This window comes from Hyla sarda, chromosome 10 (assembly GCF_029499605.1).
Source record: "Hyla sarda isolate aHylSar1 chromosome 10, aHylSar1.hap1, whole genome shotgun sequence".
NCBI lineage: Eukaryota > Metazoa > Chordata > Amphibia > Anura > Hylidae > Hyla > Hyla sarda.
In genome coordinates, this window is record NC_079198.1 from 10,210,090 (window position 1) to 10,226,152 (window position 16,063).

Sequence of the window (16,063 nt, forward strand, 5' to 3'; positions counted from 1 at the left end):
TCTGGCTGCTAATTTCTTTCGTAATTGGCCTTTCAGGGGGAGGGGGGCTAGAGAAACTGCCCGGCTGGAGAGCAGCGGCGCCCCAAAATGTTGATGTTCCAGCCGCACAGGATTCAGTAGCTAATTTAATCTTCCCTGTGCCGTAATGGGCTTTAAAAAAAAAAAAAATATATATATATAATATGCCCCAGAAGCCAAAGTTATTTATTTATTTTTATTTATTTATTTATTTTTATTTATTTTTATTTTTTACTCAGGCTCCGGGGTCTGTTTCGCTACCCAGAGCTTGGCAAAAATGAACCTGACTGTCACAGGTTCGGAGAAATACTTTACCCCAGAAGCCAAAGTTAAAGGTGGGGGGGAGCGAGAGCGCTGTCGCTTCTCATTACAGCGAAGGGCTTTGCAGGTTCCCCCGGTGGTGGTGGTGGCGGCGGCGGTGGCGCAGGGGCCGTAATTGGCGTTATTGATGGATTTGTCTGAGGGATCAGTCAGAGAGCCGAGTCCTGGGGGCCCCAAGACTCTCGCTAGCTGCAAAATGCAACACACTCTGGGCTCCCCGGCTAACGTTACACACAGGCCCTGTACATATTAATCATACAATTCAGTCTCATCACTGCCGATACCCTGCGGTGCCCGCGCTCTGATGCACACAAATCACCCGCACTTAAGGGTTCTCTGTGAGCAATGGCCGACTGCAAACCTTAGATGTAGCAGAGCTTGATTGGTTAGGTAACTACCGCAGTGTTTGTGCGTAGTAGGTTTACCTGCAGACCTATGTAAATCCTTCTATATTGAGATCTGACCTTCTCAACTCTGCTACATCACCATGTGCATGAGTGCAGTCTGGTGTTTTCCCAACCCGGGTGCCTCCAGCTGTTGCAAAACTACAACTTCCAGCATGCTCTGACAGCCAACGGCAATAACCTTCATATGCACAGCCTCATATAAAGGATTACACGAGTGTTTCCGAACCAGGGTGCCCCCAGCTGTTGCAAAACTACATCTCCCAGCAGGCCCTGACAGCCAACGGCTGTCCGAGCATGCTGGGAGTTGTAGTTTTGCAACAGCTGGAGGCACCCTGGTTGGGAAACAATGGCCTAAGGCTGTCTGGGCATGCTGGGAGTTGTAGTTTTGCAACAGCTGGGGGCACCCTGGTTGGGAAACAATGGCCTAAGGCTGTCCGGGCATGCTGGGAGTTGTAGTTTTGCAACAGCTGGAGACACCCTGGTTGTGAAATACTGGCTTAAGGCTGCTGGGAGTTGTAGTTTTGCAACAGCTGGAGGCACCCTGGTTGAAAAAAATGGTGTTATCTTTCATATGTGCGTATAAAGGTAATTGCATAAAAAAAAGAGGTGACTCTACAGGCACCTGGCACAGGTATACCATAGGAGTGCTCAACCCAGCTTTTCTGAAGTCCAGAGTGACCAGGCATGCTGGGAGTTGTAGTTTTGCAACATCTGGAGGCATCCTGGTTGGGAAACACTGGTTTAGTGCTTCATATAAGGCTGTGTAGCAGCAGAGCTTGCAATCTAATTTGGTTACTGCATCTTTTTTGGAGTCCAAGTGACAATTGTGGTGGATTCTTACATAACATGAACATGGGTGACAGCCAATAACATGGTCAGAACAGCCTCCACGTGGGTCATCATCCAGCTTTCCTGGAGTCCAGAGTGACAATTAGGATGGATTCTTACATGATGTGCACATGGGTGTCAGTACAGCCTCCACATGAGACATCACCCAGCATTCCTTTGGTCCTGAGTAACACGTTTTTGCAGAATTGGATTGGAGCATGCACACTTTAATGACTTGATATAATTAGAAGCTGTTCAGGAGTCTGGGAAAGCTTGTTGATGACCCCAAGTGAGAACACAGACAGTGTCCATATTGATTGTCATCCAGGCTTTCACATAAAGCTAAAATGCAGAAGCCATGCGCCGTTTCCCCCCCGGACTTGTCCTACTCGCTACCGTGGCCTCGTATTCCACTATATGATTTACTAGCATTGCAGAAACATTAGGGTTAAACCATTACCGGAGTTCTGCTTCCCCTATAATAGAGGCTGTAAATCCTCCCGCTCATTTGGGAGCCTTTCTTTCCTCAGCCGGGACTGTGACCCCAGCTTTCCCAGTGCCCCGAACAGCTCTCACCGGAGCAGCGCGGCACCCCAGCGCCTGCGCTCCCTTAACAACCTGGCCCCAGTCCAGACTGCAAAGCACAACTTCAGCATTCGAGGAGCAGAATTGATTCTCCAAATTCTTGGCTTCAAGAAAAGTAATTTAGGCGTCTCAGAAGTGAACTCTTTGCTGTGTTGCCTGCTGTTCCGGCCTCCTCCCCCTTCCCCCTCTTCTGCTTCTATAGTTCATGCTGCTCGAGACACTGACACCAAATGTTCCCCAATTTAAACAATGGGATTAATGGACAATGGTCGACCCCATAGGAAAACTTCAGACCTAAATTAATTTAGGACCCAGAACCCCTAAATGAAGCCGACCATAGACTGAACCCCACAACTGTGTCATACTCCAGACCCCAGGCCTACTTTAACAAAAAAATAAAATAAAAATCAGATCCCAAATCAGACCTCCTAAATGAGTCATATGATTTATTTAGGGGGATTTGTTCCATTTAGGGGCATATCCCATACTTGGCCCCCATGTGAATCATGTCCTGGATCAGACTGTCATATGAATTAGATTTTAAAGAGTACCTATCATGATCTAAACTCTCCCTAATCCCTGACACTATCCCTGTGTTCTTCATTCAAAACCCCCTCTTTCTACCTGATTGATTGTCTTCTTGGCTGCTCATTCAGCTGTCCTAGTGTGAGGGAGGAAGGGGGCGTGGCCCAGCATAGAGGCTATGAACATAGCAGCCGGCAGATCTGTATCTTCTCCTTTCTGTTTAGAACTGCATGTGCAGAGAGAATAAAGATCAGAACTCGGATAGTAAAATGAATGCAGTAAAGCAGAGTCACCAGTATGCTCTGCTGTGCTATGAACACAGTGCTGGCTCCTGCCTGTCTGACAGGCAGGGAGCAGTGCTGAGCTTGTCTGTGTCCTGGCTGCAGTCTGAGATTTAGGACTCCAGCATGAGTCTGAAATCTATAAAAAAAAAAAAGGCTTGCGGCCAGGACTGGTAGGGAGACCCCTAGTGGTCATTGAAAGGTACCCTTTAAACCAGACCTCCTAAATTAATGGGACCCAAGACCAGACTCCACAAAAATAAATCAGATCACAGACCAGACCACCTAAATAAATCAGACCATATACCAAACCCCCTAAATAAATCGGACCCAGACCAGAACCCCTAAATAAATCAGACCCCATAAAAATAAAACCCCAGACAAGCCTGCAAACGTAGTGAGACAACAGACCAGAACTCCTAAATAAATCAGACCCCCTAAATGATTTTGACCCCAGATCTCCTTAATAAATAGGACCAAAGACCAGACCCCATAAAAATAAATTTGACCCAGTACCAGCCCGCAAATGTGATAAGATCCCAGACCAAGGCCCCTAAATGAATCAGATCCCAGACCAGACCCCCCCTAAATCAGTGTTTCCCAAACACAATGTCTCCAGTCCCCCCCCCCCCCCAAAATAAATCAGATCTAAGATGTCCTAAATGAACGAGACCCCAGACCAGGGCCCCTAAATTAATCAGATCTCGGACCAGACCCTCTAAATCAGTGTTTTCCAGTAACTGCGTATCCAGCTGTTGCAAAACGACAACTCCCAGCATGCCCGTAATTGTAGTTTTGCAACAGCTGGAGACGCACTGTTTGGAAAACACTACCCTAAATGAATTAGACCTCAGACCCCCTAAATAAATCTGATCCAAGACGTCCTAAATAAGCGAGACCCCAAACCAGGACCCCTAAACGTATCGTACCCCGATTTGCTGAGGGCTGGAATACCTCCCCTCTTCTCCACCTATTACTGTCACTGCTTGATTGACAGCCTGCTAGAAGCTGAGCCCTGTTTCTGAATCTCACACCTGCACCAATTTGTATGCATAGTGCAGGAATCTGATATGGAAACAGGACTCTCCTTTCAGCTGTCTGTCAATCAAACGCTTGGCACTTCAGGGTTTGGGCACGCCTCTCGGACTATTCACTAGAAAAAAAATGTCTTGTCCAATTAGCATCTAACAGGGTCACCTTAGCTCCCACAATGCACTGCTCTTCTAACACAAAACCAGCAGATTTATTGGTGCAGCTTTGGATGTGAATGGAAAAAGAGATTTCCAGAATTAAAGGGGTACTCTGGTGGAAAATATTATTATTATTATTATTATTATTATTATTTTATTTTTTTATTTTTTTTAAATCAACTGGTGCCAGGAAGTTAAACAGATTTGTAAATTACTTCTATTAAAAAATCTTAATCCTTCCAGTACTTATTAGCAGCTGTATGCTACAGAGGAAATTATTTTCTTTTTGAATTTCTTTTTTGTCTTGTCCACAGTGCTCTCTGCTGACACCTGATGCCCGTATCAGGAACTGTCCAGAGCAGCATAGGTTTGCTATGGGGATTTTCTCCTGCTCATGACAGTTCCTGATACGGGCATCAGGTGTCAGCAGAGAGCACTGTGGACAAGACAAAAAAGAAATTCAAAAAGAGAAGAATTTCCTCTGTAGCATACAGCTGCTAAAAGGTACTGGAAGGTTAAAGATTTTTTTTAATAGAAGTCATTTACAAATCTGTTTAATTTTCTGGCACTGTTGATTTAAATAAAATAAAATAAAAAATAAAAAAATTTCTACCGGAGTACCCCTTTTAAAACAAAATAATGAAAAATAAAATAGATTTTTAGAAGCTCAGTAATGTTGATATTGTGTCTAGATCAGTGTTTTTCAAAATAGTGAATCTCCAGTAGAGATGAGCGAACTTACGGTAAATTTGATTCGTCACGAACTTCTCGGCTCTTCAGCCTTCAGGTGCTCCGGTGGGCTGGAAAAGGTGGATACATTCCTAGGAAAGAGTCTCCTAGGACTGTATCCACCTTTTCCAGCCCACGGGAGCACCTGAAAGGAAAAGTCATCAACTGCCGAGCCGAGAAGTTCGTGACGAATCGAATTTACTGTAAGTTCGCTCATCTCTAGTCTCCAGCTGTTGCAAAACTACATCTCCCAGCATGCCCGGACAGCCAACGGCTGTCCGGGCATGCTGGGAGTTGTAGTTTTGCAACAGCTGAAGGCACACGGTGGGGAAAACACTCGCCTAGACTTCTGTAAGGACCAGCTGCATGGCACAGCTTCACCAGTAGGGGGCTCTGTCCTCTTCTGGATTGCTGGAAATGACTCTTTTTTTTTTTTAAGCAGATTTGTTACACCTCTTTACTCTTTATGGAAATGAGATGCCACACTGTGCCAGGTGCTGTGTGGATCCGACACCTGCCAGGTCCGACGCGCTCGTTGAAAATAGCTGAAGATCCGACTGCAAGATGGTGAGGAATCTGAGAAATGTCATCAAACTCACCGGCGGGTGGGAGCGCAGCTGCCAGGACCCCCCCCCACAATCCTGACTATTCTCTACCAATCTTCTTGGCAGCCTGCAGACACTGGCCCTGCTCCTGCCCTCTCCACACAAGGGTTAAATAAGAGCAATCCTGATCACAGGGGGCACGAGTGGAAATTGTTCAGGCACTTTACAGGCGGTCTTCCCCCCTCCTCTTCCTTATTACAAGCTCCAGATCTGCAGCCCTTTTGGTCCGTGCATCCTGTCCAGCGGCTGCATTGTCTTCAGATCTCCTGAATGAGGGGCTCAGAGGCCCCGGCTTCATTCACAGAACCAGACCCGGCCCCCCCAGCATCCCATCCACAGACCTGTCAGTTCTGCTTTTCTGCTCTAGTAATTCTGCAGCAGAGAAGCGTCCGCATTCTGAGGTTGTTGCTGCTCATCAGAAACAAATAGGACCGTAGACAGGTCTGCTGCCTGCGTCCCACCCCCTAATATTTGCAGACCCCCCGGGGAGACCCCACATTTACACATGAACCCTATTTCTTATTAACAGTTCATCCTGTTCTTCCTGATGCATGAATAGAACGCCAGTCCAGCAGTAGGGATTGATGCAAACTGGGTCAGAAATGAATGTAACCGCTCAACCATTCTGGCTCTATGGAAAGCTTGGTTACAGCTCCGACTAGTGGTCGTCTGTTGCTTGTGTGGGCCACCAATATAACTCATCATGGGGGGGGGGGGGGGGGAATAGAATTTTAAAAGGATTTATTTATTTTATTTTTATTTTTTTTATTATTTAAACTTTATGCCTTTTTTTATTAACTTTTTTGTTTATTACTATTACTGTATTTTATTAGGGCATATTCACATGGTACAGAATACCCTTTGGTTTTTGACGTGGAATTTTTATTTGCATGCTGCACCAGCACTCAGGTTTAAAAATTTTTGAAATATTATTTTTTTTCCACATTTTTTGGGGGAGTGTAAACGACCCAGATCATGTGAACAATGTGCCTATTTCCATTGTGTGCATGAGATAATTATAATAATTTATTTATATGGGCACTGTCATTTAAAACTAAAACTAATTCTTGCTATTGCACTCCTTATGGTAAATAAAAAAAATCTTTCTAATGTACTTTGTTTAAAATAAATGAAGTTTTCTATGTTTTATTTGTAGAAAAATTTCTGAGGAGATTGCCGAGCGCAAGGAAAGGTGTAGCTGACTATCTTCCATTTCACTTATGTTTTATTTGTGTTTAAAAAAGCTGCCACTAGGTGTCTCCCTACTTGTCCAGAGCACATTTCCCCCCCATCTCGTTCACAGACTTTGGACTCCTGCTGGCCTTGCAGAAGTCCAAAATCAGGAAATGCAGTCTGGAGTGCTGAGGGGGGTGTGTGCAGCCTTATCCAATCATAGCTCATCTCACACTGAACTGCTCTCCCCTGTATGGCTTCAGATGATGTCACGCCTGCTGGGGAACGCCCATTCCCAGTCTGTGAATCTGACTGAGACTGAGAAGAAAATACAGGACAATATCAAGGTAGAAGGGGAGAAAAATAAAATAAATTTAAGGCAGGGGGTGGTTTATCATGATGGGGGCAGTGACCTGGGGGGATTATAACATTTAACAAGATCATGAGAGGTTCTCTTTAATGGGAATTTAAAGCAATTTGGTTCGAGTTGAAAGTATCTGGGTTGCGCGCGACCGTCCCTGCAGCTTTCTGTAGCTCTTTAAAGGGGTACTCCGCTGCTCAAACTGTTCTGAACTATGGTGCCGGGAGCAAGCAACGTCATAGCCCCGCCCCCTAATGACATCGCGTCCCGCCCACTCAATGCAAGTCTTGCATTGAAGGGGCGGGGTGCGATGTCATGAGGGGGTGGGGCTATGACATCACGAGCTCCCAGCTCCAGTGTTCATAAGTTTGTTCCAAACGCTGAGCAGCTGAGTACCCCTTTAACATCAAGGCAGCATAACCCTGAAGCTATGTTCACACGGAAGAAAATGTGCCGAGTGTCTGCCCGGAAAACACAGGCAGACATTCCACACATTTGCATGTTCCTCTGGCGCTAGAACCCACTCGGAAATGCGCGGTCTCCATAGACAGCAATGCATTTTCGAGCGGAATGCACAGAAAGGCCGCGATCACACGACGGAATGCCCGCACTGAAACAGAGTCCCATTGAATTCAACAGGACTCTGCTGCTCTCTGCACACTGTGGAATTTCCGTGCCGGGTGTTTCCGGCACGGAAATGCCTTTTCCCATGTCTGCACCAAAAAATGCGTTCACACTTTGTGCAGATTCCTCACTGAATGCTTAATGAGACGGCGCATTCCGTGCGGCCTTGCACTGTGCGGAATGTCTGCTCAGAGATTTTCCGTGCGGACATTCCGCCAAAGAGTAAACAGGTTCATTGTTCCTGCGGACTCTGAAATCGGGATTTCCGCAGCAGAAACATACGCCGCGGAATTTCCGCCATGTGCGCGATGCTGCAGAATCCTATTGAAAACTGATGCAGTGAATATTATTTTGAGCGGAATATTTCTGCAGAATTCCGGTTGGAAACGCTGACGTGTAAAGATGGATTTAGGGTTTGGGAAATCTCTAACCAATCTGATCTGCTTTGAATCACTTTGCTCATCTATAGTTGTTATTATATAATAAAATAAATATAATTTATTCTGATTATATTTTATCTTGTTGTATATTTTTGGTATATTTGTTTTATCCTATTTTTTTATTCTATATTTATGTATTTCTGCTCTCCTGCTTGTTCTTTATGCTCTTTCTGATATCACTGACGGGTGATCATGGCTTTTCTTCGCTCTTCCTTTATAATGTCGCTGCCTCCCGCCCGGCCGTTCCCCCCTCTTGTCCTTTTCCTTTCAGCCGTCTCGCTGCTCGATATATTTTACCTTCTTCTTCTCCTCTGAATCCTCTCGTCTCCCTCCTCTGGTTAATGATTCAGAAATCCTGATTCAGATGCTATCTGTCCGCTCCCTCCTCCGCCTTTTTTTAAATGTCAGCGCGACGAGCGCCCGTCTCCCTGAGCGCACGATGCTCTCGGACAGGGCGCCGATTAGTAGATTTCGCATTCAGCGTTGTCGTGGTTAAGGAGACACAATCACGCTTCCCCTGTTTCATTTCCCTGGCACTCGGTGCGGAGCAGACGTATCGAGGATGATGACTGTATCTGTCAGACGCTTCGTTTTTTTATTTATTTTGATATTTTTTTTTCTTTCTTTCTCTGTTGCAGAATTTTTGACCTTGAACTATGACGCCCTCCGGTGGAATTTGCATGAATTATCACTTTTATTTTCTTATTAATGATTCATTCATTTAATTATTATTAGTATTATTATTAATATATTAATAATTTTTTTATTTTTTTTATTTTTTCTTCTCTACAGTCCTTCACTGCATGTGATGGAAAATAATACTTAAAAATAAATAAATAAAAAAAAAAGCTTCATTTTCCTCAGTAGGCATAATACCGCAGAAGAAGTAATGTATATATTAGGAGGAGCGCACGCCGGGGCCTCGCTTAGTTTGCATGCGGTGACATAGCCTATAGGCTATTCATTCCTGTGCGCGCAGTCGGCTCATCTATCTAATCCTGTTACCTGACCCTTGGGGAAATAGAGGAAATTGTCTGAGCCTAGTGACGGAGGAGCGACCCAAGCGCGGCGCCTTAATTACAGTCTACTTTTACAGGCTTTTGATACGTTTTATATATCGTAGAAATGGCGTATACTTGGCTCCCCGCCGCTTCTTGTTGTGCCTATAATCTGAGTGCTGCGTCGGTGTCGCTTATACCCAGAGTCCCAGAAATTAGCTGTAAATCCACACGATTACATGTAAGCCCTGCCCGACACGTAGGTGTTACTGTGCCTGTACAGAGAGTCATTCATTCCCTGCCATTCATCATGCACGATTGTTGCCTCCTGGCTACTTCTTATGCGGCGGTCGTTGTGTTGCAGTACTGGACGTGGCCTGTAGGTGTCAGTGCTGCACCGATATAAATGGCTCAGCTGGAAGCTTCATGTCTAGGCTGCACCTCCAGGTTGGAGGAACGTCGCGGGATGTGTGTTATGGAAAATTATTTTAAGGGGTCATTTTCCTGGTGCGGATTACACTAGTTAGAGGAGTTTGTGATGCATATTATGGGCGCAAGTCTCCTCCCTGACTGTGTTTCTGATGACCCAAACTTACAGAAAGAATGGCCAAAGCCATGTAAGCCTGGGTTCCCATTACGTTTTACCCCATACGGGAGCGCATACGGCAGGGGGGAGCTAAAAACTTGCGCTCCCGTATGCCTTTCTATGCGCTCCCGGATGTAATTCATTTCATTGAGCCGACCGCAGTGAAACGTCCGGTCGGCACATTTTTGCCCTGTATGCGCTTTTTCCCCGCACCTAAAACCGTGGTCGACCATTGTTTTAGGTCCTGTTGTAAAAGTGCATACGGGGCAAAAATGAGCCGACTGGACCGAACGTTTCACTGCGGTCGGCTCAATGAAATGAATTACCGTATTTTTCGCCGTATAACACGCACTTTTTCTTGGGGGGGGGGGAAAGTCGGTGCGTCTTATACGGCGAATACACCCCTATCGCGGCGGTCCCTGCGGCCATCAACGTCCGGGACCCGCGGCTAATACTAGACATCACCGATCGCCGGCTGTTCGGGACCGCTGAGATTTCACCGCGGCGGTCCCGAACAGCCCGACTGAATAGCCGGGTTAGTGCTTACAGGACACCGGGAGGGACCTTACCTGCCTCCTCGGTGTCTTCTCCGTTCAGGGATCCCCAGTATGGCCGGCGCTCTCCTTCCTTCCGTACGTGCGTCGGCGTGCATAATAACGTGATGGCGGCAACGGAGAGCGAGGATACCCGGCCGGCAGCAGAGATGTTCCGGAGCGACAGGGACACGGCGACAGCGATGGAGCGACATCCAGGAAAGCGGTGACGGGTCCGGAGAAGCGGGGACACGTGAGTATTACCTCCTATACCAGTGGTCTTCAACCTGCGGACCTCCAGATGTTGCAAAACTACAACTCCCAGCATGCCCGGACAGCCAACAGCTGTCCGGGCGTGCTGGGAGTTGTAGTTTTGCAACATCTGGAGGTCCGCAGGTTGAAGACCACTATTGGGTTCAAAATCTTTATTTTTTTAGATTTTGCACCTATAAATTGGGTGCGTTTTATACGCCGATGCGTCCTATAGGGCAAAAAATACGGTACATACGGGAGCGCAAAGAAAGGCATATGGGAGCGCGAGGTTTTAGCTCTCCCCTGCCGTATGCGCTCACGTATGGGGGATAATGTAATGGGAACCCAGCCTGAAACTTTTTTTTTTTTGTATTTATTTATATATTCATATCAACTGGTGCCAGAAAGTTAAACTGAATACTACAGAGGAAACTCTTTTCCGTTTGGAACACAGAGCTTTCTGATGACATCGTGAGCACAGTGCTCTCTGCTGACATCTCTGTCCATTTTAAGAACTGTCCAGAGTAGGAGAAAATCCCCATAGCAAACATATGCTGCTATGGACAGAGAGGTCAGCAGAGAGCACTGTGGTCATGATATCAGCAGAGAGCTCTGTGTTTCAAAAAGAAAAGACCTTCCTCTGTAGTATTCAGCAGCTAATAAGTACTGGAAGGATTAAGATTTTTTAATAGAAGTAATTTACGAATCTGTTTAACTTTCTGGCACCAGTTGATTAAAAAAAATAAAATAAAATAAATAAATAAATTATAAATAAATTATATATATATATATATATATATATATATATATATATATATATTATTATATAATATATATATATTTATATAATATATATATATATTTATATAATATATATATATATTTATATAATATATATATATATTTATATAATATATATATATATTTATATAATATATATATATATTTATATAATATATATATATATATATTTATATATATATATATATATATATATATATATATATATATATATATATATATATATATATATATATATATATATATATATACATATACATCCACCGGAGTACCCCTTTAAATGTTCAGTGACGATTCAATATCTATTTTCTCTGTTTATGCATCAATATATTTGGCTGACACCTATTTGGAGTCAGGGTGCCAGTGTACGTGTTCTCTATGGAAAACAGGGAATAGTCCACGGTTTCCATACACGTGTACGCCCAGAACAGCAGACAGTACACTTGTTCTCAGAGGGAAGGTGGGCACAGGATGCTGCTAGGCGCACAATGTCCCTGATTTGACACAGGAACAAAGTATCGGACATGTTGAAACACAACATATTTTTGTATCCCCTGTCTTAAAAAGCCCGGACTAGAGATGAGCGAACTTACAGTAAATTCGATTTGTCACGAACTTCTCGGCTCGGAAGTTGCTGACTTTTCCTGCATAAATTAGTTCAGCTTTCCGGTGCTCCGGTGGGCTGGAAAAGGTGGATACATTCCTAGGAAAGAGTCTCCTAGGAATGTATCCACCTTTTCCAGCCCACGGGAGCACCTGAAAGCTGAACTCATTTATGCAGGAAAAGTCATCCACTGCCGAGCCGAGAAGTTCGTGACGAATTGAATTTACTGTAAGTTCGCTCATCTCTAGCCAGAACGATTGGACCCCTGCTGAAATTAGTGGGGGTTCTGACCTTCTTAAAGAGAACCTGTCATATCACAAAAAAAAAACAAAAAAAAAAAACTGTCTATATGTTACTCACTAGGTCATGCAGATGCTTTTACATGTTTTGTTTGGGTCTAGCTTCTGTATTTGGTTCACAAATCCCTCTGTTCTGCTGCTCACACATTCTGACATCCACTGCTCAGTCTGTAACCCCCTCATCTGTTTTTATGCTGCAGTCTGATAGGACAGGAGTGAGCACAGATGAGTGCTAGTCCCTACCCCCTCCCACTTTCTGGACTTTGTCTCTGCCTGTGCTTCAGCTGGGACAAAGATGATGCTGAAGCCGGACAGGATTATGTTCTAGATGGTATGGGGCCCCCTAGTGGGGGGGGGAAATATAATTTTCTTATGCAGTATATTAGAAAGGTTTATGTTTTGCCAAAATGTCCGACATATAAAAAGTTTTGATTCTGACAGGGACCATTTAAATCTTATTCCTGTTATTAGTTTACTAGGATGTATCGGCCTAAAGAATAGGGGATTATCTAGATGTCCTACAACTGTAGCAAACCCTCAGCCGGGAGCTAAACAGTTTGGTTTCCAAACACACGTTTTATGAAGGAAAGGTGATGGTCAGCTCACCCGGGACGACCCACCGCGACCCGCACAGGATCAGACCTCACCAAAGGCAAATAGAAGAAAGGAAGAAGTACAGCGCGGTCGATTCAAAGCAGGTCGTGCGGTTTATTATAACAAGCACCCAGTACACGATAAATGCATGATGGTGACGCGTTTCGGCCGGTGGCACAGGCCGAAACGCGTCTCAAACATACATTTATCGTGTACTGCGTGCTTGTTATAATAAACCGCCCGACATGCTTTGAATATACCGCCCTGGACTTCTTCCTTCCTTACATATGTTTTATGTTTGGGGTGAAAAGAAGAATTCCCTGACAGCACGCTTATTAGGAAGTTGCAGAGCTCTTTTATTATGTAATGATAAGGCTTCACTTATTTAATCCTGCAACAACACATTATCACTAATTATTGTTATTATTGTTATTATTATTATTTATTAATTATTAAAGTTTTGTTGTTTATTATTATTACTCATTAATTATTATTAATTATTTATTTAGTAAAAAGTAAATAAATAATAAATAATAAATACAAATTATTTTATTAATTTATTATTATTTATTACATTGTTTATTATTACTCATTAATTATTTTGTTATTAATTATTATTTATTTAATAAAAATAATTAATTAATACAAATTATTTTATTCATATTTATAAATAAATAACTTCTTAATTAATAATAATACTAACTAATAAAAATTTATAATTATAATAATATAATTATTATTTTTTATTAAGATTTATTGTGACCGCAGAGTCTGACCTGTATCTCTGTCTTTCTCAGGAGACCATCAGGACAGCGTTGGCCATGGGAGCAGACCGCGGGATCCACGTAGATGTGTCTGCAAAGGACGCAGAGACCCTCGGACCTTACCAGGTCTCTAAGATCCTGGCTGCAGTGGCAAAGAAGGAAAATGTGAACCTGGTGCTTCTGGGAAAACAGGTGCGTGTTGTGTTTGCGCCTTTGTCTGCTAATAGATTCGCCGTTCTGTCGTGCTGCTCACTCTGAGGAAATGTCCTGCCGGCAGCCGTAGTCCTCTGTGGTTCTATCCTGTGATGAGGACAAGTATTATGTGAGAACAGCCGGTAATGAATCCTCCTCCTCAGCCGCCTCCACTCACATCCCGGGGGCTTCACATCTCAGACTCCAGATAATGTCAGCTGCAAACACTGTGTGAAATGCGTTGGCTGACCGCCGGGGACAGAGTCTCCTGACCCCAACCCAGCGCTGGAGTAAAAAGAAAATCACCGGTATCGAGAAATACAGACCAAAATAGTGTGCGAGAATGTAGCCTGCTGGTACGAGGGGACTGTTGATCGGCTTTTCTAGACTACTGAATGGCAAATTAGTTTCAGGGAAGCTTGATTTATTACTCGTCTTTAAAGGGGTACTCCGCTGCTCTGCGTTTGGAACAAACTGTTCCGAACGCTGGAGCTGTCGCTGGGAGCTAATGTCGTCTTAGCCCCGCCCCTTCATTATGTCACACCCCGCCCCCTCAATGCAAGTCTATGGGAGGGGGCGTGACAGCCGTCACGCCCCCTCCCATAGACTTGCATTGAGGGGGCTGGGTGTGACATCACGAGGGGGTTGGGCTATGACATCACGAGCTCCCGGCTCCAGTGTTCGGAAGAGTTTGTTCCCCTTTAATAGAAACAGGAGAGTTGGACTGAAAAAGAAGAAACCTGTATATACATTATTAAGCCCTGATGACGCAACAGACTGGATATTTTCATGAAACGAAATAATAAAATGTTTACAAAAAATGTGATAAGTGGATTAACTTATTTTAGAATATATATATATATATATATATATATATATTGTGTGTGAGGAGGGTATTATGTACCTGAGATACTGTATATAATTGGTCATTTATGATGTCGTTTTATTCGCTCCGATCACCAGACTAACACTGATTCCTGTCCCTGCAGCACCTTGTCTCATGTCCTCCGCTCTCGGGGCCGGGATGTCCTCCCCTTCTCTCCTCCTCTGCCTTCTCTGATAACATTGTACGGTGACGCTCGTCTCTTCTCCTCGGCTCAGCACTTTCTCCTGTCTTCTCTTGCAGGCCATCGACGATGACTGTAATCAGACCGGGCAGATGACGGCCGCTCTGCTGGACTGGCCTCAGGTACCTCCACCCTAAAAAATAAAACACCTGCATAATCTTGGCCACAGTTTTCTAATGGATGGGGGGAAAAAGTCGGTGCGTCTTATACGGCGAATACACCCCTATCGCGGCGGTCCCTGCGGCCATCAATGGCCGGGACCCGCGGCTAATACAGGACATCACCGATCGCGGTGATGCCCTGTATTAACCCTTCAGACGCGGCGATCAAAGCTGACCGCTGCGTCTGAAGGGAAAGTGACACTAACCCGGCTGTTCAGTCGGGCTGTTCGGGACCGCCGCGTTTTCACCGCTGGTCCCGAACAGCCCGACTGAATAGCCGGGTTAGTGCTTACAGGACACCGGGAGGGACCTTACCTGCCTCCTCGGTGTCTTCTCCGTTCAGGGATCCCCTGTATGGCCGGCGCTCTCCTTCCTCGTCATCACGTCGTCGCGTATGTGCGTCGGCGTGCGTAACGACGTGATGGCGGCGACGGAGAGCGAGGATACCCGGCCGGCAGCAGAGATGTTCCGGAGCGACGGGGACATGGCGACAGCGATAGAGCGACATCCAGGGCAGCGGTGACGGGTCCGGAGCGGCGGGGACACGTGAGTATTACCTCCTATACAGTGGTCTTCAATCTGGGGACCTCCAGATGTTGCAAAACTACAACTCCCAGCATGCCCGGACAGCCAACGGCTGTCCGGGCATGCTGGGAGTTGTAGATTTGCAACATCTGGAGGTCCGCAGGTTGAAGACCACTATTGGGTTCAAAATCTTTATTTTTTTGGATTTTGCACCCATAAATTGGGTGCGTCTTATACGCCGGTGCGTCCTATAGGGTGAAAAATACGGTACTTATAGAAGTACCGGTAAATGTAGGAGTAAACTAAATTACTTTTATTAAAAACATCTTAAGCCTTCCAATAATTATCTGCTACTGAAGTTGAGTTGTTCTTTTCTGTCTGGCCACAGTGCTCTCTGCTGACATCTCTGCTTGTTTTGGGAACTGCACAGAGGAGAAGAGGTTTGCTATGGGGGATTTGCTTCTACTCTGGACAGTTCCCGAGACACGTGTCATCAGAGAGCACTTAGACAGAAAAGAACAACTCAACTTCAGCAGCTCATAAGTACTGAAAGGATGACGATTTTTTAATAGAAGTAATTTACAAATCTTTTCAACTTTC

General features: G+C 44.8%; 1 protein-coding gene across 2 annotated transcripts in view; it reads left to right on the forward strand.

Moving 5' to 3' along the window:
• Positions 1-16,063, forward strand: part of ETFB (electron transfer flavoprotein subunit beta) — a 49,784-nt gene that overhangs the window by 21,614 nt on the left and 12,107 nt on the right. For both annotated transcript variants that reach the window (XM_056542882.1, XM_056542883.1), the window contains exons 3-4: positions 13,552-13,710; positions 14,837-14,899. In XM_056542882.1, coding sequence (XP_056398857.1) covers positions 13,552-13,710; positions 14,837-14,899 — 222 coding nt within the window. The remainder of the gene's footprint in view (positions 1-13,551; positions 13,711-14,836; positions 14,900-16,063) is intronic.